The sequence below is a fragment of the Apiospora phragmitis genome (assembly GCF_038363925.1).
Source record: "Apiospora phragmitis strain CBS 135458 chromosome Unknown utg000010l:1.0-9815664.0:9184709.0-9829525.0, whole genome shotgun sequence".
In the NCBI taxonomy this organism is placed as follows: Eukaryota; Fungi; Ascomycota; class Sordariomycetes; order Amphisphaeriales; family Apiosporaceae; genus Apiospora; species Apiospora phragmitis.
Window position 1 is genome coordinate 13,884 of NW_027117410.1, and position 24,000 is coordinate 37,883.

A 24,000-nucleotide genomic window follows, 5' to 3' on the forward strand; every position below is an offset into this window, starting at 1 on the left:
ATGTTACTGTAACGGTTTCCCAGGGGTTTCCGGGCACTTATTGCGTCATCTCCATCTTCCATGTAAATACGGAGTGCGTTCCAGCACGTTCAGCCACATGTCATCGTGTCTAGTCGTTTCGGTTCCTCTCTCCAGTAGCTCTGGCTGCTTTTCGAGCTTGATGAGAGGATGAGAGTAACCTTGGGCTCATGTTTCATTGCGTCGCTTGGCCGTTAGAGCCGTTAGATTGGGTGAATTGAAGAGCTTCGGGGCTGCCTCCAGCCCCCCATGTGGCTCGTCATCTTTGTTCATCATTGAAATTTTCCAACCAGATTCTCTCGCTCGTTCAGCTCGTATTCTGGTCCGAACGGACCGCGAGCTTAGGAGGCCGACTCCCCTAAGCAGCGTTAGAATATCGATATTTCGAGTCGCGCTTGCGCTGACACTTACTCATTGACTTTGACTAGCAGGCATTTAAACGTTGCAACGTTTCTAACGTCGGGTCAGAGGGTCCGAAGGAAGGTTGGAATGTTCGTTTCGTAGCTCTTCTAGCTCATCGCAGCCACAACTTTTAACCTTACTTCAAACCATCACCCTCCAACCAGCCCGGAGCCGATTCTCCTCGCCTAACCTAACCGGCTAACATTGCGACGCATTGAGTGAGCCGCTTCGGCTGCTACTCAATCGCAAATTGGCAATCCACTTCCAACTGTCTAAACGGTCCACGTTGTATTCCGCTGTTTCTTATAACGTGTAACTGCTTTAGCGCTTCTAGCTTCCCTTAGCGCGTCCACAAATGCCCGGAAGTTAGTATCGCCGACAACTTCAACATGACAATGGCCATGTCCTGAATTCCATCACTTAGATAAGCAAGTCTTGGGCGTACCAAACTCGCTACTCAGGTATGCAAGTTACGCTGTTGTTGATGTTGTTATATTGTTCAACATCAAGGGATTTGCTGCGATGGCAGCGAGTCCTTCCAGGGTCATCAGCGCGTGCCGGGCATCAGAACGTGCCGGGCTCGTGCCATGCCAACTATTCAGGTAACTTACCTACCTAACATGCATTGCCATTAGGCAGACTCGCAGTGCGCGGAACTTTCATCCATTCATGGGCAATTTCTCTAGGCCGAGTGGTCACTCTCGGCTCTTCGCGTGTTCTATTACCATTACCCATGTCTGAATGTTTCCAGTGCAGAAGCGAATCAACTCCAAAGACCCAAGCGTGGTGTGATCCGAGCCGCCACGACCCGAAGGCGCAAAGTCCCAATAAGGAAATACCAAAGGAAAACGAATCAACTGGTATTGCTTTGGTGGTTTATACTATCCCTGTCCTCCGTACCCTTGCCGATGGTAGTTTCGAGCTCGACAATCAATATCCGCCACTTGGAAGTTGAATATGAGCTGGTCGCCAAGAAAAGTGAACCGCACCGTGACAGCAGGAGTTGCACCTCACGAAATATGCCTCACCTCATCAGAATGCTGCGTCTTCCAAGCAGGCCGCCAATCACCTAGTAAGGCCTCAAACTGGTCGGATTCCGCCCACCATCAGTACTATCATGAATGTTGTATGATATGCTGGAAGAACGAGCAACAAACATCAGTGAATAATAAAAAGCCCACGTCCCGCGCTTGATGGACGCGATTCATCACGCGTCGGGCTATCGACTCTACACAAGGCTGCGGAATTATTCCATTAAGACGCTGCCGTATATATAACTTTCGACGGCAATGGACCAACAGTGGGTCGATCCTGGATGTGGCCATGAGGACTGCCAATATGGGAATGGGTGTCATGTCCCCTTCGTCGGCAACGCACAGTCTTTGGAGCCGCTCGTATGGCCAACTGAACTGACTATGTTCTCTTATGAGGACTCTTATCTGGGATTGACAAGTTCGGAGGCTCAAAACCAGGGCTTCACGGTTTCGACATCAACCTTATGAACTCCACTTTCCCTATGGCCCCTTCGATACCTAGCACAGATATACCTACTATTATCCGGCCAGTGGAGTGGAACGCACCAGTCCAAACAGCCACGGACAATGTCTACCAAAATCCAGACCCAACATTACCTATTCCTGGCGTCCCCGCTCCTGCAGTAACCCATGAGCTTGGCTTCCAAGACTGGGACAACCTCTCTAGCAGTGATTCACCCACACCCAGTAGCAGAAACTCGATCTCGTAAGTTATCTTTTGGTAATTCTTTTCTGACCATCTTCTGACATGGTATGCGTAGTTCTCAAGGCAATGCGCACACTTGCCCTAAGTGCCCCATTCAGAAGAGCAATGCAAAGGATCTGCATCGCCATATTGTCGAAACTCACGAAAAACCCAGCCCCGGAGAGGACAAGATAGGGTGGTATCGCTGTCGTTGTGGAGGAACTACCTGCTATTACCGCAAGCCGAACCACATGCGACATCTCTCTAAATGCCAGCCGACGAAATGGCATTTGGACTTCTTCATGTGTCACTGCGAAAAGCCCATCAAGAAAAGGGTCAACACTATGAGCACTTCATTAAGTGTAGAGCTGGGAGGCGATCAATTGGTCGTCCGAAGTCAAACTGAATCATCGAATTGTGGTTGCAGGGCAAATCTTCCATGACGTTTTTTCCATATATTAATGGTTTCTATTTTCTTTCCTATTTACGCTCCTTTTTCTCTTCTTCTCTTCTTTTTTCCTTTAGGTAGTTGATCTACCTTTATACATGTTGGAATAAAAAGCATAGTGATACTTTATTTTTACAATGTCGAATTCCCCTGGATATGTACACTAGTATCTAAATGCGCTGGAGTGCCAAATATCAGGCTTTCAATGGCAGACTCGGATCATCAGGACCCCCGACTAGTCGCGTTGGTAAAAGAGCCCCTCCTGGTGATATCGAAGCTCGAGGGTGGACATCTCAACACTACACTTCTCCCTCTTTCCATGAGTTATCATAAGAAAGACAGATAATCGCAATTCAATAGACAGTAGAGTGCAGCTCCTGTATTCTGGGGTGAATGTGCAATCACACTCACCATGGGAACGTGATCAGAAGGGTTGCGAAGATTCGCGCCGGGGAGGTAAGTCTGTAATTGGAACGCCACAGAACCAAGGGGAGTGGTTGAAGCGGTTGGGATACAGCGTCCTATGTTGATGAGATGTGAGTGATTTCACTGAAGAGCGAAGTATCAAACAACACTCATCAAGGGACACGGCTTCCCTTTATACCTCAGTAGGTGCCCAGATAATTATGGGCTGGGTTGTCCACAAGAGAGGTGGTCTCTCCTGTCATTACTTTCAGCCTAAGATCCAGGATTTGCCTGTGCTGACCCAATGTAACGTGCCATTGAGATCCAAAATTGGCCTCAGGGTATTGTAATGAAGAATGATTGGTGAAAACACCTACACAACACTAATGTATCATTGTGCCTGTCTGCCGCGATGCTGTTTGGTCATAGGCCCTTTACAGGTTGCGGCCTGAGGGGCAACCCTGATTTGCTGGCCTTAAAAATTGGCCTCAGAGGGGGCTATTGAGGCCTCATTACTGGAGTCATGCACCGGTTGCCTTGCTGCGCCGCGTGAGGCCAATTTCCAGAAGCAACTATTGTGCCTCAATCTCACCTGCTCTGAGCATAAGGCTTAGATGAGGCCAATACTTCTTATTACGCCTTGTCTGGCTTGCATGAGAGAGTCGACAGTGGCTCATGAGGCACCTTCATTACCATGCCACAGGATGACCGTGGAAGACGTGGCAAGTGGTCGACTACCAAGTCTCTACAGACGACTCTACAGTGAAATGCCAAGTGATTGAGGCCCCGAATAGATCGATCCGTTTTCTTCGATTGGTCAGTCTGAGCCAATAGCCTACCTTTCTGTGATTAGATTATTGGATACACCGGGCGCAGTTGGGCAAAATGGATCACGCCGAGTTCCCAAGGTTTTACTGCATTACAAGCGGCTACATCACACACAGTTCGCCCTCATATCTCGCTCAATAAGACAATATCGCATTCACTCTATCCGTGAGCAGGCGGAACGGTTCCAGTTACATGAATTTGTCTCGCTTGATGCTTTCAGGGGCACGTGTAATCCGGGCGTACTGCATCCTCAAGTCCGATAACGAGAAACTGCCCCAGTACTACCGCCCGGTCGACTGCATGAATGAGCGCAAAATCAATCTAGAAAACCTGCCTGTTCGTATCAAACTGACGACTTCCTTGCTTGCCATCATCGCAACTTCCGTGGATAAGGCCTCCTTCTTCTCCTCGGACACGTGTATGTTGTCGCTCCTCGCCAGCAGCTCCGGGTACATCGATCTGTTGAGCAACTGCTTCAGGGGTGTGAGCCTTTATCCACCTGGCGGAGACGCCTATGCTCTGCTCGTTTATATTTATCCACATCAACAATGATTCACTGTCAACCATCGCTCGACTTACCTCGGCTTCTACTGGTCGGATGGTGATGATCGTGTAGCGACCACCTGTGAGTGGGTCCCTGCTATTACCATGATAGTAGTCCGGAGTACGAATATTCAATGATAAACACTGACCATGGTCGATGAGAAGAGGCGATCCGGTGAGACAGGCAACACGGGCACCGCTGATTCACTCGGTGGAGGGTTACGAGCTCTTATGCCACTTAAGTACGACTGCCATGAATCACGCATGCATACTAGACCCTGCAAGTAACACCCAGTTGTCGGCTTATATGTAAAACCGGTCTGGCCTGGTCCTCGATGCTGGTATTAGAGTTCTGAGCTTGGAAATGGGCGACGGTCAACGTGATTTAAAGACCAGCCAGCGCCCCTTTCTTGATCGAAAACCTTTAACACTACAGGCTAAAGATCTGACAACATCTACTACTTCAACCGATGGCTTGGGATGAGAGCTTTGGTTCTAACTCCATCTGCGTTGCCACCGGTTAGGATGCGTACAGGCGCGCTCCTACGACCAATTCGAAAGACCTCGTGGCTATTAGCGTCTCCATCGCCGCTATAGACGAAGTGGCGGGATAGGAAGAGGGGCACTTGAGTTATGTTGATGCGGGTGGAACATCTAGAGAGGTCCTCCCCAGGTTAAAGTGATAGATAGAAGACCATCCTCAGAGTAATAATACAGGTGGCGATTTGTATAATGTCTCCATCCTATAAAGCTCGGTATTCCCAGAATATTAGAATGGATCGAAGTGTTAAGAGTATTGTATTTAGGAACCAATAACGCGGAACGAATAGGATAGCTAATAAACTGAAATTCGCGTAGAATGATTGGTGATACCAGCCGTGATGCCCGTGAAACGTGTTATCGAGTCTAGTATTAACCCCGGTTTGGTGATTAGGCTAGCATCACAAAGACTAGAGCCGATCAATGAGCAATCCGCCCTCTGCCTCTTTTCATCACGACGAAGACGTGCTAAAGTCCCACGCTGGGACAGAAGCCCCTTGAATGGACTCGGGGAATCGGGATTGGGTAAGCTTGGGTTTAGGGGAGCAATAGAAGTAATCAAGTCGTGTAGGCGGCGGTAATGACTGGCTTATTGCACGACCAATTTGTGCTCTAGAGCTGACGTCCAATCAAGGTTAGATTTGGGTGTAAGTCGGTACAGCCGCAACACTTGGGTTTGGAGGGTCCATGCCGCGACTAGAGGGTTCCCTAGCAGCAAACTTAACTGCCGCTCCAATCTGCCATCGGATATTTGAGTTCAGATGAGCCTCTGCGAGCATGGTCCATGTGGCCCCCCTACATGCCTTGATGCGCCTGACAATGTCCAAGAGACGAATACCTGAATCATGCATGAGCACGCGTTGGTCTGACTATCTGTGCCTGCGTAGCACGAACACCCCATGGACCAGCATCTGATACTAATGGCGCCGACCCGGTGAAAGAGAACAGGCCCGATAGATGGGAGCCCATGCTGTTGCGCCGAGGAGAAGGCCCAGGCGACGGGGACTGCCGGCAATCTTAGTGACGATCCACATCCAAGGGCACCAGGGCTCCGATTGGATGGATCGGGAGAGCCAAGATCGACGGCGGCTCCCTCGCTGCCGTTCGAATCAGTTGCAAACCTAGCGCTATTCTAACCAAATGTGCAAGTCATAAATGGGCAGATGATTAACCATTGTCGTAAGTCCAAAAGGCGTTGCAGTCTGACGCGGAGAATCTTGCCAGACCTGAGCCCGAAAACTGTGCGTTGTGTTACATCCATTACGACCCTTGGCCTTTTTCTGGCTTTTCAGATCGGCCGATATCGAGGGGGAAATCGGAGAGAATCCACTCTTGGGCCACATCTAGTCAGCTAGCGGCCAACTTACTGTCCCATGTTTATTGCTCACATACGAAGAATAAGGGTTCTGAGGGCCCGGGAGCTTGGCCCGGATCGTCACCCACGTTCCAATGAATAAGAATAAGTTAGTCTGGAGGGCCACTTCCTTCAGAACATCGTGGCGCGTACCGGGGAAGTGCTCTGGCCAACACGCGCTTTGTCCTTTCCCTGTCCTTATTGCCCGGGCCGTGGAAACCCATCCCGGACACAAGTGCGTACCTGCATATAGGTTAACCTCATTAGCTCGAAATGCACCCCTCCATGCCATGCCGGCTATGTAGGCACCGCATCGGCATACGACCTGGACGATTACCATCCTCATTTCCCGCACTTGCCAAGCCCGGCACCAACGATGCACGATGGGCGTTCGGTAGATGGAGCATGCCCTCTTGAGGATGAACTCATCTCCGCAGCTATGCCATACGCCCCAGACCTGGTTCATCCGAGGCTGTAGCTCAAGCTCGCCATCCGCTGCAACTAGAGGCAAACTAGAGAAGCTCTCTTAGAAGGACCTGCATGCACCCGTTGTCTGCAGCCATCTTGCTTTTTCGCTGGTCTACGCACGACTATTGGACGTCCGGTTTCTCCTATAGTATCACTCACACCATGCGAGGCCAATCCTTCCCTAGCCTGTGTGGCTTGCTTCTTGCAGCCGCAAGCGCAACATCGGCGCTTCCCAGTCCTCCTGGCTCCCCAGGTCCTCGGAATCCTGCCCCCAGCGACACCTGCCGCCCGGAGACGGCCGAGTACGACTATGTCGTCGTCGGTAGCGGTCCCGGCGGTGGCCCCCTGGCTGCCAACCTGGCCCGCGCCGGCCATAAGACACTCTTGGTCGAGGCCGGTGATGATGAGAGTGCCGATCCCGACACCAACGTGGCTTCCTTTTTCAAGAGTACCGGCATCAAAGAGAGCCTACACTGGTCAGTACACCGTACCCTGGTAATCCAACATGGGTTCTGATCACTGATATCTTGACCACTGGCGGACAGGAGCTTCTATGTCAAGCACTACGACGACATGGAGCGGACACTGAAGAACGACCACTTGGTGTGGAAGAAGCCCAACGGCGACCTCTTTGTCGGTCCCGGCGGGACCGAGCCCAAGGGCTCTGAGGTTCTCGGCGTCCAGTACCCCCGCGGCGCCACGCTCGGCGGCTCGTCCATCATCAACGCCGGCGGCGTCCATCTGCCCGCCGACAGCGACTGGGACTTCATCAAGGACATCACCGGCGACGACTCCTGGAGCGCGGCCCACATGCGGCAGCTCTTCGAGAAGATGGAGAAGAACACCTACCTGGCCGCCGGCACCCCCGGCCACGGCACTGAGGGCTACCTCGAAGTCACCATCGGCGACGGTAACCAGTACCTGGCCTCGACGCAGGCGCGCGATATCCTGAGCGGCATGGTCCAGGAAATCGGCCAGGACCCCGCGAAGCTGCCCGACCTCTTGACCGCCGACGTCAATGAGCTTGACCCCGCGCGCGACACCACCACGGGCGCCTTCGCCCTCCCCTTCCACGTCAACGCCACCTGGGGCCGCTACAGCTCCCGCAACCGCATCCTCGACACCATGCGGGAAGGACACCCCCTGAGCCTCAAGCTCAACGCCCTCGCGTCCCGTGTTCTCTTCCAGCAGGGACCACCCGGCCCCGGCCAAGTTCCCCGCGCTATCGGCATCGAGTACTTCGAGGGCAAGAGCGCCTACCAAGCCGACCTGCGTCACGACGCCAGCAAGACGCCAGCTGCTCCCAAACAGGTCTGCGCCAAGAAGGAGGTAATCCTGGCCGGCGGCGCCTTCAACACGCCGCAGCTGCTGATGCTGAGCGGCATCGGCCCGGCGTCCGACCCTGAGCAAGCACAACATCCCCGTTGTCGCGAACCTGCCGGGCGTCGGCACCAACATGCAAGACAACGAGGAGATCGGCATCTTCGGCCTAGCCAAGGAGAACTTCACCTTCACCCCGCCACCCGGCCAGAGCCAACCCGACCCCGTCTGCACCTTCCAAGGCGACGCCGCAGACCCGTGCTACGCCCTGTTCCTGCAAGGCCAGGGCCCCTACACGCGCGCGGGCCCCAACAGCAATGCCTTCATGCTCAAGACGGCCCACTCGCCCGGCGGCGAGCGCGACGCCCTCGTCTTCGCTGGCCCTTTTACGTTTCGCGGCTTCTGGCCTAAGACCCCCGGCCAGGACTTCACCGAGCCGCCCAACACCTGGGGCATGCACGCCGTCAAGATGCACCCGCAGAACCGCGCCGGCACCGTGAAGCTGCGGTCCGCGGACCCGACTGACATGCCCGAGATAAATTTTAACTACTTCACCGACGGCGCGGAGACCGACCTCGGCGCGCTGCAGGACGTGGTCGCGTGGGGACGGCGCGCGTTCCTCAATGTGCCGGCGAACTCGACGGGCGGCGCGGGCCCTATGAACATCACGGGCCCGCCGTGCCGCGACATCAACAAGGCCGACGGCCGCTGTGGCGACAGCGCCGGGAAGTCGGACGAGGAGTTCATCCGCAACCAGATGTTCGGGCACCACGTCACGTCGACGTGCGCCATCGGGGCCGACGCCGACAAACGCGCCGTGCTCGACGGCCAGTTCCGCGTGCGTGGCGTGGCGGGCTTGCGCGTTGTCGACGCCAGCGTGTTCCCGCGCATCCCGGGCGCGTTCCCCGTCGTGTTGGTCTATATGGTCAGCGAGAAGGCGTCTGAGGACATTCTTGGGGGCAAGTAAATAAAGGGAGGGAGGAGGTAGGAGGGAAGCTGCGATCAAGCTTCGGAAAAAGAAAAAAAAAAAAAAAAAAAGGGGTGGGGAGAGTGGGTTTGACAAATACGAAGCGTATTGTTTAAGAGAGGAAGATGCGGAAGCCTGACCGGAGAGAGAAGTCATGGTGGGGAGAAGATGATATTGCGGAAGAGAGAGAGAGAGACGTACGAAAGAGGACGGTCAGATGGAAGGAATATTCCCTCGCAATCTCGTGCGCTGGCATATTCTTTTCTTCTGACCGTCCTCTATTGTACGTCTCTCTCTCTTCCGCAATATCATCTTCTCCCACCATGACTTCTCTCTCTCGGTCAGGCTTCCGCATCTTCACGTACGATCAACAACCACACCCGACCATCATCTTCTCCTATCCTGACTTGGGTGCTGTCTTCCCTCGTTGTCTTCTCTCGTTATCTTCTCGCACGAACTCATCTTCTCCCATCCTGACTTGAGTGCGACACCGCCGTGTCTGTCCTCTCGCACGATGAACAACCAAGCGCAGATCGCTGGCGGTGCTCAGCAGGCTGGAGGAATGCAGCCGTACGATGCTGGCATGTTCCTCACGATCATGAGCACGGCTCCCGCTGGTGGGTTTCGCTGGGTGACCTTGTCGACCGCCTCGGATGCCAATCGTGGAGTGCTTCTCGCGCTCCTATATATAGTTATTGCGTTTTAGCCTTTGCACTGTAGTATATTTATTTATATCTTCTTCTATTAAACTTCTGCTAATGCATCTTCGTTCTCAATCAATTCTCTGACAATATCTCTCAACCAGCCTTGTCTTGTGGGAGAATTTCTAAAATGTATATATCTACTTTATACTCATTGACGCCATCATAGTGCTTTCGTCATTTGTGTCCCCATCTTGTTTGTCTTCGTCCATCTTGTCCCCATCCTGCTGGCCGCCTTCCTCCACCTTTTCTACATCCGGGTCGTACTCGTCCCACTGGTCCTCGAAGTCGAAGAAGAAGGTGTTGGGCTGGAAGTCGGCGTCGAAGACGAGGCGCTGGACCAGGTCCCGGATGGCCGCGTCCGAGTTGAGCGGGCTGGTCGAGTTCTTGATGTTGCGGCAGCGGAAGAAGCACAGCTCCATGGCCGAGTACAGGTCCGGCAGCTGCTTGGACAGCGCGGCGCAGAACCACGCGATCATGTCGCGCAGGGCCGGGTCGAGGACGTGTCGTCCAGCATCGCCTTCTCCGCCATGGTCCAGATCCGCGCCTCGCCGAAGACGTCGCCGTCCGCGCACGTCCACCGGACCCAGCCGCCTTGGTCTTCGTCGACGGGATGGATCAGATCGGTTAGGATCTGGTAGGCATCAAATAACGGATGTCCGTGTCAGTCACCCGACGTATTTCATTGTGTACGTGTAGAGAGGGAGAGAGAGGGGGAAGAGAGGGAGAGAACTTACATCGCTAATTCCGTGGAGATTGAAAAAAATCCCTATTTTTATCGCCCCAGGTCGTGTCAAGGTAGACTTCATTCGAGTCGAGCTCTACACCACGGCCGAAGTCGATCAGCTTGAGGAGAGGGATCAGGTCGTGCTCTTCGTCGCTGGGTATCACGTCGGCTATCAGCACGTTGAGCCCTTTCATGGACATCTGCGATAGCGTGTCAGGTGTGGGCTTTATACCCCCCTCGTCGTAACCCTCTTTCGGCAGATACTCCTTCACGGTACTTGTCGCATTCTCGAACTACCCCCGATAGGCCATGGCTACACAAGCCCGAACCACTGTGTTTGTTTAGCAAAAAGGACTCGTCGGATTTTCTATTAAAGATTTCTTCATGCCGTAACCCGGACAGGCGGACGGTAAACAACTTACAGCAAAAGGCGAAGTGCCACACCATGCGATCGGGAATCCGCAGACCGGCGTGCCGGAACCGGTGCTTCATCTGGTGCAGCGTGCCGTGCTCCATGTACTCCATCACGATGACGGGCCGTTTCAGCAGGCTCCCGGCGCCGCCGCCCTCCTGCTCCTCGTGCCACAGGCGGCGGTACTCGGGCGTGAGCTGTATGATGTGCTGCGCGTGGACGAAGCGCTCGAGCCAGGCCATCTCGTTGGCGAGGTCCTCGTCGTTGTTGGTCGACGCGTCCTCCTCGGTGTCGAGCGCGTACTTGACCACGACGATCTTCTCCAGCGTCGTCCCGTCGGCGCCGCCGAACTGGTCGAACAGCAGCGTGCCGCCGTGGTTGCCCGTCGCGATCGCCCGGCGGTACTTCAGGCCCGTGTTGGCGAAGTAGGTCTGCACGTCGCTCAGGCGGTCCTCGGCCTGGGTGCTGCTGACCTCGGACTTCTTGGACGAGCCGGACTTGTTCGGAGACGAGGCGGGTGGGGTGATCATGCCAGGGGCGTTGTACGGGATCAGGTCCGAGGTCTGGTCACCGGCGGTATCGACGCTCATGGATCGGAGGCGACCTCCTCCTCGGGCCTCTGAGATGCGCTTTGAGACATGGTGTAATGATATTCTGGGATCCCCGCCTAGGTTCGATGCATCAGCGCATCGGAGATGGATACGAGACTCAGATGAGACTACTGGAACCTAATCGCAGGTAAATATCATGGCTGGCAGAAAATTTGGCTAGGCTGTGCTGGCCTGGAATGCGCAGAAAGCAGTCTCTCTTTGTTGTAAACTGTCTGGGTGCTTCTGTCTTTATTGGCCTGCTGTTTGCAAAATAGCTCTGAAAAGACAAAGCAATCCATTTTTTAATTACTATGCATTGTCTCAACAGCTCTACTGAGTAATAATGTTTATCCAATGCGAGAAAATAGTGAAAAAAAAAAGTGACCGCAGAGGGAGTTGAACCCTCTTGCCTTTAAGTATATAACTAATGATACTACCGCTAGGCTACACCGGCCCGGTCAAGGAAAGGACGTTCAATTTAGATCCTTATTGACTCTCGGGGTGAGCATACTTTACTGTTGGGGCATATTCTCAGAGTTTGAAGTAGCCACGGTCTTCTACTTGTGGTGGAGCAGGGGTGGCCGGGCGGGCTGAGGTCTGTCGCGGTTAGGCGCGAGTATAATTTTGGGCAAGCAATAGTCCACCTCGTATACATCAAAATACGCTCGGCATTCCAAATACGACTTACCTGTGTTGCTGAAGTAGGTACGGCGAAGCGTCTGAATAGCCATAGGGAGCAATTCGTTCGAACCCCTTACACGGGATGACGAGGAGCTTCTCAAATGCACCCATCCACGTTGGCGGTGAGAATGCATTGTACGCCAACGTCCGGTCCGCCTCCTCATATCTCTGGCGCCGTTGTGTTAGGTGAGCGTGTCGGATTGTTTGCTATGACCCCAGCGAGGCCGACACGGGGAGCTTCGCGAGCGCGGGGAAGCCGGCACAGAAGCAGTGCGTTGCCATCAAGTACATGCCGTAGGACACGTAGATAGCAATGACTCTACGGCGGATCCTTTCGGCCATGAGCCAGGCGTGCCAGTCATAATTTGCCGACGCCCGGGTGTGGTGGTCGTCATCGTTGTCTTTCGCCGGCGGCCGTTCTAACTGCAGCGCCGACGTCGTCAGGAGGCCTTGCTGTTGCTCGACAATGATGCGCTGCTAGAGCCTGCTCCCGATCCACCAAGCGCTAAAGAGTGTTTGGGAGGATATGTTATCGGTATCTGGGGTACTGTAGATATAAAATCCGAATAGGGGTCTGGTGTGATGTGCATTCGACAACAAAATGGCAGCGTACGTGTCCCAAATGTGTACAAGAAGAAGGAAGGAGCGAAACACACTGTGAGGGGCTAAAATTGAAGCTGCTAGAGCTCAAATGGGTGCCTAAAAGTTAATTAGGCATTTTTTATATGTACTTTCTAGGCAGTAAGTTGCAGAACTACATGGAACCACATCATCCATCTATCAACATCCATCATGCCCGCTTCTTCTTCGAATGGACCTGAAAATCTCTACAACACTCTCTATCTAGTTCTTGTTAGTTGGTTATTAACATTATGTGCATAAGTTTCCTTCTGCTACAGGAAACATCTTGATCGCTGTGCTTCCACTTCACACCTACTCAGGGCCCGATGCAGGACGAGATGCGAGATGCACAACCCTCGACGCCCGTACTACGATCAACGCGATGCAAAACATGTCAGAGGTATGCAAGTATACGACTTGATTGTTTCCTGCGAAGAGCGGATACATTTAATCTGGAATAGGGAAACATAACGACTCCATCTGGAGAGCCCATGGGCTCGATAACGTATTCGCATGACCACTTGTCATAAGCATTCGTTCATGACCAATACTGGTTGATACAGGGTAGCCCGCCATGTGTACCGATTATCCATCGAAACCAGGATACCAGAGACAGTCAGCCCTTTGATGGAGGAGAAAGGTTGACACAATGTTCATCCTTATGTTTGTTCCTCTCCGACAGCCCCCGTACAAGAGCATGTCCCGCATAGCTCAGGAGCATGGCTGAACAAAGCGCCCAGGGGACGTACCCCAAGGCCACCATGTTGGCGCTGGAACCCAACCTCTTCCCCAATACCGCAGCCCAGGTTGTGATGACAAAGAAGACGAAACTCTGGTATCGGTCACTCTCTTGCCGCTGGTGCGCATACAAGGAAAGACAGCATCCCATGACCAAACACGACCCAAGCACAGTATCCAGTCCCGGGTGAGTAAGGAGGAATGCCATTCGCTGGGCCAGGTTGTCGCTCCCAATCTGGACTGGCATCTGGAGATGAATGCGATCCCTGATCAGCTACCTGAAAAGTAGGAAGGGTGACATCGACAATTTGGGAGAGACTTGACCAACATGACCGTCATCGCTCTGCTCCACACACTTGGTGTAAGACGTTGTCACCACGCAACAGACCCCCCCTATGACGATTTCGGCTGCCTCCGAGAGCCCCGACGTCACGATTTTCCGTGTTGGGGCCTCCTCGACCATCTGCTTGGGGCGACATGACTGTGCAGACATTGGTAAGGGGTAAAACGACGTATGACGAGATCATTGGCACTGATGTTGGAGAGATAGAACGTGAGGGTCAACATGCTGACAATTGCCAGAGCCGCTTTGCGTAGTATATATCATCTACCACTGTTAAGTCCTTCGCTTTTCGGGGCGATCAAACGCGCGACCGCGGATTCAGCCCCCACATTAGATTGATATCATCCAGAAAGGAGGATGGCTGTCATCGGGCACTTGCCTGGACACCCGATGACACCGACTCACGCCTCGTGGATGTGACAACCGATAGGCGAACGCACGACAAAACCTTGTATGTCGTGTTGCAGGACACACACGCTTTCGTTGATTGAGCATGCGATTCGAAAAGCCTTGCCATCAACAATCGAGGTGGCGCATGGAACATCACAGAGGTGTGTATCAAACCTTCGTCTAGGCAAACTGCGAGGCTTTTTCCCGTGCAGGGGTGTCTTGACCAATCAGGTATCAGCATGGCACAAGTGTCTTACATTTCGCCCGGTTCGCCTGAGGCTCAAATGTAGGCAACCACGAGCTAGGAAAACACAAATGCGAAGAACGATTTGACGTGGCGTGCTCGTGTCCACACGTGCCATCCGCCCCGAGGATACGAAATGCTACGTTGGGCATTGACGCATAAAGCTCACGACCTCCCATCAGGGTGAAGCGATCATCGGCCTTCATCCGCATTGCCTGTAAAGTGTTGCTGTCCCAAAGCTGCGAACGCCTTGGGCAGCATGCTGAGAGAGAGCCATGCGGGGCATCGGTCCCCCCCGTACACGGTCTCTCTCCGATTTGCTGCCCCAAGATGCTTGGAATATATTCCTCTCTCCTCGTCATAATATCCTTTTCGTTGGGCTTGCGCTTTCGTTGGCATTTCCACTTTATTATTCATTGTCTCACTTCCTTGTTGTTGTTACACAGGGTCGTAAGAAGCGGTTATACACAGAAAAGAGAGTTTGAAAACGTATATGTCGATCGTTGATTCCCAAGTGCTCGATGAAATGGATCATCCCCGCCAGGATGTGATGAAGGACGTGGGCAAGGTGGTTTGTCGGGGCGGCATGGCAGTTTCGGCTCTGGTCCCTGTATTCTTCATGGAAGGGCCAGAATATTATAGGGCGTAGGTTAAAAATCGCCCCTCGGATGAGAACATTTGCTGACCGAGTGAGTGAAGGGTGATAGGCATATTTACCATCTCATTCCTTGGTTTCCTGACATTGTTCTGGAGTGAGATTTTAAGGTAAGAGATAAGCATTTCTATCACCCTTGCAGTGTAGTGACTGACTAATTTGCTACAGGAACCTATTGATTCCACTGGTACTGGTGCTTTTGACGGTCGCCATTGGGTATCCTTTCCCAGGGGTTTCGTTGGAGTTTGTGCTCCTAGGATTCCCGCGCTCCTAGCGGTGGCAAGCATTTTCGCCGTCGAGTTTGAGCGAATCCGCTCCAGAGCTCCTCTGTTCCATGAATTGCTGCAACTGGCCCCCACTAGCACCGGAAGATTCTCAGATCGCTCGGGAAGCCCTTCGTTATCACCACCAGGCAGCTTCGTGTTTGAATACATGGGTGGTGGCCGCGAGCTCCCACCTTATAGGGACTGCCGATCCGACATTTCGCTGCAGTCCGAAGAGATGCTGGAAGAGGAGCAGGCATTCAACGTTGAAGGCAACGTGAACCTGGACCTCGAGGCGGCTCCTGGGGGCAGGCAGCGGCGGTTATAGCGTCGACAGTCGTCACGGTGGTCCAGACACCGCCGGAACCCGGATATCCACTTAACGGGGCCAGTCGGGCAATTGTGCCGCGTATCCATACCATTTTCTCGACAGTTATTGCTGGCTTCCTTGGCCTTTTCATGGTATCGTGGGACTTCTTCGAAATCCCTCTGCAGACCGGAAGCTGTACATTAAGTTCAACCGTGGGACATTGGCGACTCTCATCGGCCCAGAACGAGTCACATCGCTTGCATCGACCTCGCCTCGCAGGTGCTCTGCCCCCGCTGTTACACAACGTTCGTCGAGATAGACTGTTCATTCAATACACGGTCTTACTGCGTTTTTCGACATCTAATCACCTGGATGATGTTTATAATTTGCTTAATAAATGTCGCACCGGATTGCTTCAGGCGGAATAATGTAATCATTGGATTTGGGATAAAGTGGCGGGTTTCCTATTGTTGGATGGCGGTTTGTTTATGGGGGGTTTTGGCGTTCGGGGTTTCCATGGCACCAGGGCGGTTTCTGGTGGGGTCGGCGCTATTGACGACGAACCGATTCGTCATTCAAATGAAGTCGAACCGAGGAAGCATGTCCTCCATTCCAAGATGGAGCATAGAACTATATACCATACCATAGACGCGTTCGCACGCACGAGGTGTTGGTTGATATTGCATTCTGAATTCAGCAGATTATCTTCAATTGGCTTAGGCGGAAACCCATGCTATGTGAAATCAGCATGGTGATGCTGTAGGGTGATAAGGTGATTGTCACATGACAACCCAGAGTGCCGATCAGTACTCCGTACTCCGTAGTAGGAGCTGATTTCAGCGCAGTCCAGCTAACACAGCTTGGACGTCAGGTGGGGCATCAAGTACCTGCATGGCATGTTTGGGCAACAGAAGGGCACCTTGACGACAGAGTATTGAGCAGTTGTATGTGGTCCCAATAATAAACTTGCTTGGTCTGGAAAATAGAAGATATGAGCAGTTTCGAGTTTAGTACCTAACATGGACAATAGTCTTGATTGTATCATGCAACGTTACAACCAACAGTCATCCAGAATATAACAGTCCGAATCCGAAGCTGAGATGAGAGAGAGAGCGGCATTGTGGCTTGCATTCATAGGTCAAGCCACAACCCAACGATAGCCGATAAAGATAACAGAGGGGGCTGGGGATACCGACGGCGGGTGGGGCTGACGGAGAAGCAAGCAGCAGCAGTAGGTACCCTTCCACCCTTCCAATCCAGTTCGCTGGTGGTCAAACATGTTCAGCCTGCCTTAGCTCGTTCGTTCGGCCGCTTTCCCTCGCCAGGACCGCATTCCTGCTCACGGTCGCCCTTTGACCTTTGGGATTTTTCCGGCTGCCCATCCATCATCGATCGCGTCTCATCATCCGAATCCCCAGAACGAGCAGCACCTGCATACGTGCCACGCTTCACACCGTACCCAACCCTCGCAGCCTTTAATCACCGCAAAGATTCGAGTCTTTGACATGCCGAGGATACTACGCATCTGCCTTTAATTGCTCGATTGACTTCGCCTTTCAGGAGCCGGCCGGGGCTTCATTATTCTCTCGACTGCTCACCCAACGACGACATAACCGCAATCAACACACACAACCCAACATCTCACCCAATTACGCGAACTCGATTTTTCTCTTGCGACTGGCCATCTCCACCGCCGCCTTTCACTATCCTCTTTTACCTTCGTCTGAGTTGCGATTTCCGCACGTCAATTTTACACGTCTCGGGTTCTTTGCGACAGGCCGACCGAAACCAGATAAGACCAGCGTCGAATGACCCAGCTTACCACCATATCCCAATCGCAAGTCCTTGGTACCAAAACATCCGGCTCTCTACTGGCGTCAACCTCGCCAAGGCGCCTTGTGGCGGAAGGGGGATTAGAGACATAGTTGATGCCTGGTGTTCTTCAACATGGAGAACGGTTTACAGAATGGCATCTCAACACATCACGATAAAAACCCCGGCGCCACCATGAATGGCGACACTGCGCTGCGGTCGAATAGCGCTCCGACTGCACCCAACATGGCAAACGGGCGCCCATCATCGTGGCGCATGAACGACCTTCCCGATGAGATTCGACACATCACCGAGGGCTTTGTCCCCTTAGGCGTATTGCTGTCGCGACTGGCCCAAATGACGCATAACCAACTGCAGGCCAAGATCTTAGAGCTGGCTAAGGTTCCTCTACCTCCTGCGTCTGTCCTGAATGGAAACTCGGGTGGTTCATCCGACGACTTTGTCGAGGAGAGTGTGTACAAGAAGAAAGCGTTGCTGGAATTCATCCAGGACACCCACGCGAAGTGGGTGAAGGCCCTTGTGATTACTTCCTGGAGCAGGAAGGTTGGCGATGTCAGCAAGCTGATCGACTTGATGGCCCATATCAACGAACACCGCATGTGCTACGAGGATACCCTCGGAACATTAATAGACCTCAAGCGCGACCTTGTTGGTGCCCGGCTTCCGAACCCAGATCTCCAGACGGCCCTGCAGGTACTTGCAACCGGGGAAGCGCCGTGGCTGCCCGACTACAACTATATCCCGCCTCCGCCTTTGACCGCCGAGGAGCAGATGCGGTGGATGGAGGAGCTGAACACCCTGCTATCTATCCGCCTAAACCTTGAGGACCACGATAAAATTCCGTACCATTTCCGCGATTACCACATCAAGTCAGGCCGTGTGACTTTCAAAGTACCGGGGGAGTTCGAGGTCGATCTTACTATAGCCGACGAAGATTTCGACAAGCAGTTCTGGTTCCTAGAATTTCGCTTCAGCTGTAGCCCAGCTCCTGCAAAATTAACTGACACTTTATACTTGTTTATGGAGGCCAAGGTCAATGATGCTCTCAGGGATGAGGGCTTGCAAGGGTGCTATAATTTCCTCCATGAGTTCGTGCTCACCCACAAGGTCACTGAGTTCGCCAGGCAAGCGTTTGAGATGCAGCGGGGTCTCTGGGTCGACACTCTCAAGGTGGAACGACTCAACCGCGCCATGTCCATTCAGTACTGGACTAACCGTTCAGGGCCCAATGCGTCGAAGAGCTGGATTATCTTGGGAGTCCACAGCGGCAAGCGCACAGGAGTGGCCTATCACCCAAGCCACACCAGTCACATTAGCCTCCGATGGTTCAAGGATGGCAAAGAAGTCAAGGATGCCCCGATCGAATTCAACGATGGCGATATTTCGGCCGAGTCACTCCTTAAGCAGGTGATTGCGAGGCATACGGAGCACATTCTTTCGAGCATGTACCAAAAACTGCAGACCAAGGGTCGTTACATGCGAAAAGAGGCGTCAGTCACCTTGCACGTATCCACTCCCGAACCCGCTCAGATGGCACTCAAGATGCAGCTCGTCTCGCGCGATTATGTCACTCTTCATATTGTACCGACGACGGGCTTGTTCTGCCTATCCCCTCCATTGCCCACCATATATCCCTCAGAAAGTCGCCTAAATGCTGCCAAAGACCCATCAGAAGATGGGCTGGCGGCGCTCGAGGCACTCCGGTGCACGTACGTTATGAAAGAGATCAGCCGACGTGGGAAGAGTCTGGATTGGAACATCTGCAGGGACCGCTGCGACCTGAGGAAGTCAAGCCTATATTGCAGACTCAGGAGTTCCAGAACATGTGGTTCACTAGGCGTGGGTGGCCTGCGCATTGGTTCCTCATGTTGAGCCTGAGCCCGAGCGGCGATAGATGGTGGCTGATTGAAACGTAAGTTGTTGATACGGATTAATATTTGAAATTGCCTGCTAACTGACTGGAAACAGGACACAAGGTGCTACTCCTACCTCAGGGGCCAAATTAGCGACCTACACTCAATTACCACTCACTCCCGGGTTGCCAGATTTCTCCGACAACTTCTTCCACAACCTAACCGTCTTCAGTGCGGCGCTGATTTCTCATGTTATTGACCTGAAAACCCTGCACGGCCGGAAGGTCAAACATGTTGTCGGTAACTTGGGGACACGCTCGTTGCCGCCAAATGTCCGAATTCCGTCCGTTGTAGTAAGACTTTCCGAGATCATCAGGCTGGGAAGGTCTATTGAAAGCAGCCGGATCTCTTCATGGGCCGAAGATTTCGTCTACATTGAATTCAAGGGTACTGGAAACCGGAGCCGACGGCGCCGAGCGAGGGCGGCTGAAACCGAAGGGACCCCCGGACAACCAGGACAGCCAGAACAACAGCTTGACACGATGGTGGAGGCTCGATTCAAGGTGGCCGACCGTGCCAAATTCAGCCTACTCAGAGGCCATGTAGAACGGGACGTGGCCTTCAGCCCACGCCTCGGCGTGTTTGCTCTACGATTGGGTGCTCAAGTCGGCACCACCATTTTCGAGAGTCTGGCGCATCGCCTCCAGGCCATCGAGAGGCTTGTGGATTGCATCGACGCGATTAGGAAGAGCGACAGCGATATCAAGTGCGAAAGCATCACGCTTTCTCAGGTGGTTTTCAGCTACAGCGATGCTATTGGCCGCAAATCCGGTCCGCAGGCCCAGGCCAACCTGCACCGTTGGAAGGCGACGTTGGATCTTCGAAGTAACCGGATCGCCCTGAAGTTAGAGAAGGGTAATCCCCATCTCCGGGCCCTGGACGGGTTCACTACCGTGCTCAATTCGAATCTGGGGTTCACAAAGATACCCTTATATCTCGCCTTCACCTTGCCAATCTTGAAGGCATTTGACACCATCGAGGATGCGTGGATTCCTCTCGAGGCGAATAACCAAGGTCGCGTCGAGATCTTCTGTGCAGCCATCGATTGCTTCAACGTTCGATACACATTCGCCGGGTCGGATAAGAGACCATCCCGACAGGTCACTATCCAGGCTAAGCTCCAAACCCGGCAGAGTCAACACGGCAAACCATATTGGCAAGTAACGCGCTACCATCCCGACCAGATACCCAAGGGCCACGAAGACGAACTCGGACAGGCATTGAAGAAGGTCTGGGAGCCCAGCAGCGACAAGAGCTGGAAAGGCTTCACGCGGAGCGCGGCGTGTCCGACGGACGACACGATCGCGCTCCTGCTCCAAGCCACCGACCAAGCCATCCGGGAGGCGTCCAAGAAGATGCCGTCCCCCAAGGCGGTCAAGCAGCAGCCCCCGCCCCCCAAGGGCGCGGTTAAGAACCAACAGCAGGCGCCGATGATGAAGAACAACAACGCGCCTATGAACCTCAAGATGCCGCCGCAGGTGATGAATAGGGCTCGCAGCCAGCAGCAGGTGCACCGCCAGGGGCCGACCCCACAGCAGCAGCAACCTCAGCATCATGATAATCTCGTGGTGATTGATTAGAAGCAGTCACACGGGCCTGCCGCACCTAGTGAGGAAGAGGAAGAGGATGGCGACGGAGAGAAAACAAATGACCAACCATGATTGGCCGTCCAAGATGAAAGGGCCAATACTGCATTGGCATGCGTTGTAATCTTCTTTTTTTTTTTGCCATTTTAGTAGGGATGCCACAAGCCAGCGTCCACCTACTGGAGGCTGGTAATTGGAGAAGGCAAGGGGTAGAGAGGGGAGGTGAAAGAGAAGACGGTTTGCCATGTGTAGACGAAGAAAGAAAGAAGGCCTACAGGTTGGCAGAATTTGCATTTGAGATACCCAGGAATAGGCGGTACTGCATCATCATCATCAATCATCATCCTTGGCGGCCTATAGGTTACTAAAAAAGAGAAAGGAAAAAATCCAATGAAGATCACGTTAAATAGTAATCACGTCTGATCATTGTGACCGTACCTACTAGTCGAGATACCATTCAATGGGGGTAATTACAATATGGTCTACATCAAAACACACATCACTTCGGCTCGATATGAAATATCTTAAGACTTAGTTGCATTTACTTCGTTCAACATACATAAATGTAATCTATGTACCCTGATGACACATCACGCCTTGGCGGCCAGTGTCGCCGCGGCCGCCTCCTGCGCCGCGGCCACCCGGTCCTCGACCATGCCCTGGATCAGCTTCTCGTGCACGGCGCGCCAGCCCTTGTCGACCTGGCCCTTGCAGAGGGGGGCAAGCAGGCGGTTGCAGGTGCAGACGAGGGACTGCACGAGTTCTAGTTTGCCGTTCTTGTCTTTGGTCTCGCAGATGAACCAGGTCGTCTCGAGCACGATGTTGAGCGGGCTCCGCACCCGCACCCAGACGCCGTCGGCGCAGTCGACGAACTCCTCGATGCTGGCGACGTCGCTGGACCAGACGGGGTTGGGGACGTGGTCGTGGACTTCGTAGACTTTGACTTGTTTTTTTAGAGCTAGGGGCGTGATGGCGGCGGGGACTTTGTAGGAGTCGTAATCAGATTCAGAATCGAGGCGTTGGTAGGTCGTGAGGTGCGGGTCGGCGTGCAGGAACTTGTCGTGGTCCTGCAGGGCGCCGATGGCGGCGGACTTGGTGACGCCGGGGGGAGGGGGGTTTTGTTGCAGAGGGTGAAGCCGCCTTGGAGGACTGGATTGTTAACCACGTTAGCAAGTTCCTCCTTCTCCTCTGCTTTTTGGGGAGGAGGTTCTTGATGATGGTTCCTGATAAGGCGTTGTTGGAATTGGATTTGGAGAAGCTCGTGTGGGGTAGAGGCGAGCGGGCGTGGGTAGGGGTTTTGTGGGAGAGCCAGCCAGGGACCAGGTTAGCGGGGTGAGGGTGGCACGGGGAATCGGGAGCAGGCGTTATTAGCTAGAGCTTGTTGCTTTGCTGGTTGCTTGCTTACACGACATGATGTTCCTGGGTCTAATGAAGCTCGTATCGAATATGGTCTGTCGTTCAATTGGGTGTAATAAATAAGATGATGGTGATACAGCTCGTCAGATTGGGGGGGGGGGGGCAATGATTGTTTGATATATGAAAACAAAGTTGGCAGGTTGCGTTGTTTTGGACGAATGCTGCATAGAGAGAATCGCGTCTAGCTAGCAACTGGAAAGTCTCGTGATTCAGGGCCGCATACATCCGCGTTTCAAGGATCTCTATCTAACATGCCTACTAATGTTTCAGCACACGGCACACGGTCCCCACCCTCCATTTCGTCTCTTACCTTGCGTCGATCATGCATGCAGTCATCACATGTGTTTGCATAGTGTATGTAGGAACATATCGTATTAAGACTTGGAAATTCATCGTTTCTCGTGGGCGCACATCTGCATAAACTTATATAACTAGGCATTGCCAAACATCATAACGCGACTTCGATAATAGCGATTCAGCGAGCACGTCATGGTGCTGCTCCTGGATGTATCAACATGCGGGGAGAGGCGCGGGGAGGGCTGCAAAAGGAAGCATGCCTCGCACACAGGTCTCACAGCAGCGAGTTATCCCGGTACTGTATCCCCACCTCCACGCTGGCCCGGCCGAGGAGCTCCGTGATCGAGCTCTGGCAGAAGGTAGTACAAGAGACACCCTGAACTTCTCCGGGATCGTCTTGGGGTCAACTGGCGGCACGCTGAACCCACACGACGCGCAGGCACGGGGAACCGCACCTCTTGGACGAACGCATGGGCGAGTCGCCGGAGGTCGGGGTTCCAGGACCGCGTCGAAGTCTCCCAGATCTCGAGGACTCGTGGGGGGCCCCACCCGTGTCTCGGAGCCAGGGTACCACCACTGAGGCAGAGGCCCAGGGAACTCGAGCGTGTCGCGCGCTAGCCGGCCGGAGTGCCTCGGCCGCCTACTCGGGCGTGATGTCACGGTAATTCTCGACGGACGTAGGGGCTTGAATTTGACCCGGGCCTCCCTTGATGTAGGTGCGTTCAAGTGGCCAAAGGTGATGTGCAGGCTTTGTAGACTCTCAGGGAACGTCGCCAGCAGCAGTGATGGCGGAGTGACGGGACCCTCGAAGGTGTTGTACTGAAACTATGATTAGGCTCATGCCTCTGGCAATCAAGAACCATGAGAGCACCCGTAAATGGGGAGATGGATCCAGTAGTGGCTTGACGCTGCCGAGCCGGAACGAGCCGCGCCTACCGCAAGGCGACCGCGGGTTGTAAGAGACAGACTCTGGGACTTTCAAGGGGTCGTCTTTGCATCTCAGCAGTTGAGAACGAGGAATCTACTCGGCCTTAGTTGGCTTTTACTGTACCACTAGTAGTCATTGGGCTGGGTAGTTCTGCTCACTGAAGTAGAAGTTAAAAGTATCCCTAACGATGTGGCATGTTTCCCATTAGCCGCACCGGCCCATCTACGGGACGAGACACGAAGATGACGGTCATCACAGACGTTGTGGAGAAAATCGTTATCAGTCCCGACCCTGGATATGATTACCAAAAACGCGTATCTTGGTTGAAATTGGGTAGAGG

The 24,000-nt window shown here is 53.4% G+C and overlaps 8 protein-coding genes across 8 annotated transcripts; 4 read left to right on the forward strand and 4 right to left on the reverse strand.

Annotated features, from left to right (window-relative positions):
- Positions 1-6,887: 6,887 nt before the first annotated feature.
- Positions 6,888-9,012, forward strand: PG994_012565 (GMC oxidoreductase; the record flags this gene model as incomplete). The annotated part of the gene is given in 3 exon segments (XM_066863974.1): positions 6,888-7,201; positions 7,271-8,119; positions 8,133-9,012. The coding sequence occupies 3 exon segments, from the start codon at positions 6,888-6,890 to the stop codon at positions 9,010-9,012; spliced, it is 2,043 nt and encodes a 680-aa protein (XP_066710122.1).
- Positions 9,013-9,853: 841 nt separating this feature from the next.
- Positions 9,854-10,399, reverse strand: PG994_012566 (uncharacterized protein; the record flags this gene model as incomplete). Its single annotated transcript, XM_066863975.1, has 2 exons — positions 9,854-10,313; positions 10,386-10,399. The coding sequence occupies 2 exons, from the start codon at positions 10,397-10,399 to the stop codon at positions 9,854-9,856; spliced, it is 474 nt and encodes a 157-aa protein (XP_066710123.1).
- Positions 10,400-10,454: 55 nt separating this feature from the next.
- PG994_012567 (kinase-like domain-containing protein) lies at positions 10,455-11,442 on the reverse strand (the record flags this gene model as incomplete). Its single annotated transcript, XM_066863976.1, has 2 exons — positions 10,455-10,627; positions 10,863-11,442. 2 exons carry the CDS (start codon positions 11,440-11,442, stop codon positions 10,455-10,457), a joined length of 753 nt encoding a protein of 250 aa, XP_066710124.1.
- An 888-nt stretch (positions 11,443-12,330) lies between these two features.
- On the reverse strand, positions 12,331-12,914 carry PG994_012568 (uncharacterized protein; the record flags this gene model as incomplete). Its single annotated transcript, XM_066863977.1, has 2 exons — positions 12,331-12,597; positions 12,882-12,914. 2 exons carry the CDS (start codon positions 12,912-12,914, stop codon positions 12,331-12,333), a joined length of 300 nt encoding a protein of 99 aa, XP_066710125.1.
- Position 12,915: 1 nt separating this feature from the next.
- PG994_012569 (uncharacterized protein) lies at positions 12,916-15,705 on the forward strand (the record flags this gene model as incomplete). The annotated part of the gene is made up of 6 exons (XM_066863978.1): positions 12,916-12,979; positions 13,023-13,144; positions 13,485-13,669; positions 14,175-14,276; positions 14,334-14,376; positions 15,283-15,705. The coding sequence occupies 6 exons, from the start codon at positions 12,916-12,918 to the stop codon at positions 15,703-15,705; spliced, it is 939 nt and encodes a 312-aa protein (XP_066710126.1).
- A 1,929-nt stretch (positions 15,706-17,634) lies between these two features.
- Positions 17,635-21,013, forward strand: PG994_012570 (mediator complex subunit MED14; the record flags this gene model as incomplete). The annotated part of the gene is made up of 3 exons (XM_066863979.1): positions 17,635-19,255; positions 19,309-19,432; positions 19,489-21,013. The coding sequence occupies 3 exons, from the start codon at positions 17,635-17,637 to the stop codon at positions 21,011-21,013; spliced, it is 3,270 nt and encodes a 1,089-aa protein (XP_066710127.1).
- Positions 21,014-21,609: 596 nt separating this feature from the next.
- Positions 21,610-22,759, reverse strand: PG994_012571 (uncharacterized protein; the record flags this gene model as incomplete). Its single annotated transcript, XM_066863980.1, has 2 exons — positions 21,610-22,159; positions 22,746-22,759. The coding sequence occupies 2 exons, from the start codon at positions 22,757-22,759 to the stop codon at positions 21,610-21,612; spliced, it is 564 nt and encodes a 187-aa protein (XP_066710128.1).
- Positions 22,760-22,988: 229 nt separating this feature from the next.
- Positions 22,989-23,397, forward strand: PG994_012572 (uncharacterized protein; the record flags this gene model as incomplete). The annotated part of the gene is made up of 2 exons (XM_066863981.1): positions 22,989-23,134; positions 23,172-23,397. The coding sequence occupies 2 exons, from the start codon at positions 22,989-22,991 to the stop codon at positions 23,395-23,397; spliced, it is 372 nt and encodes a 123-aa protein (XP_066710129.1).
- Between the last annotated feature and the right edge of the window lie 603 nt (positions 23,398-24,000).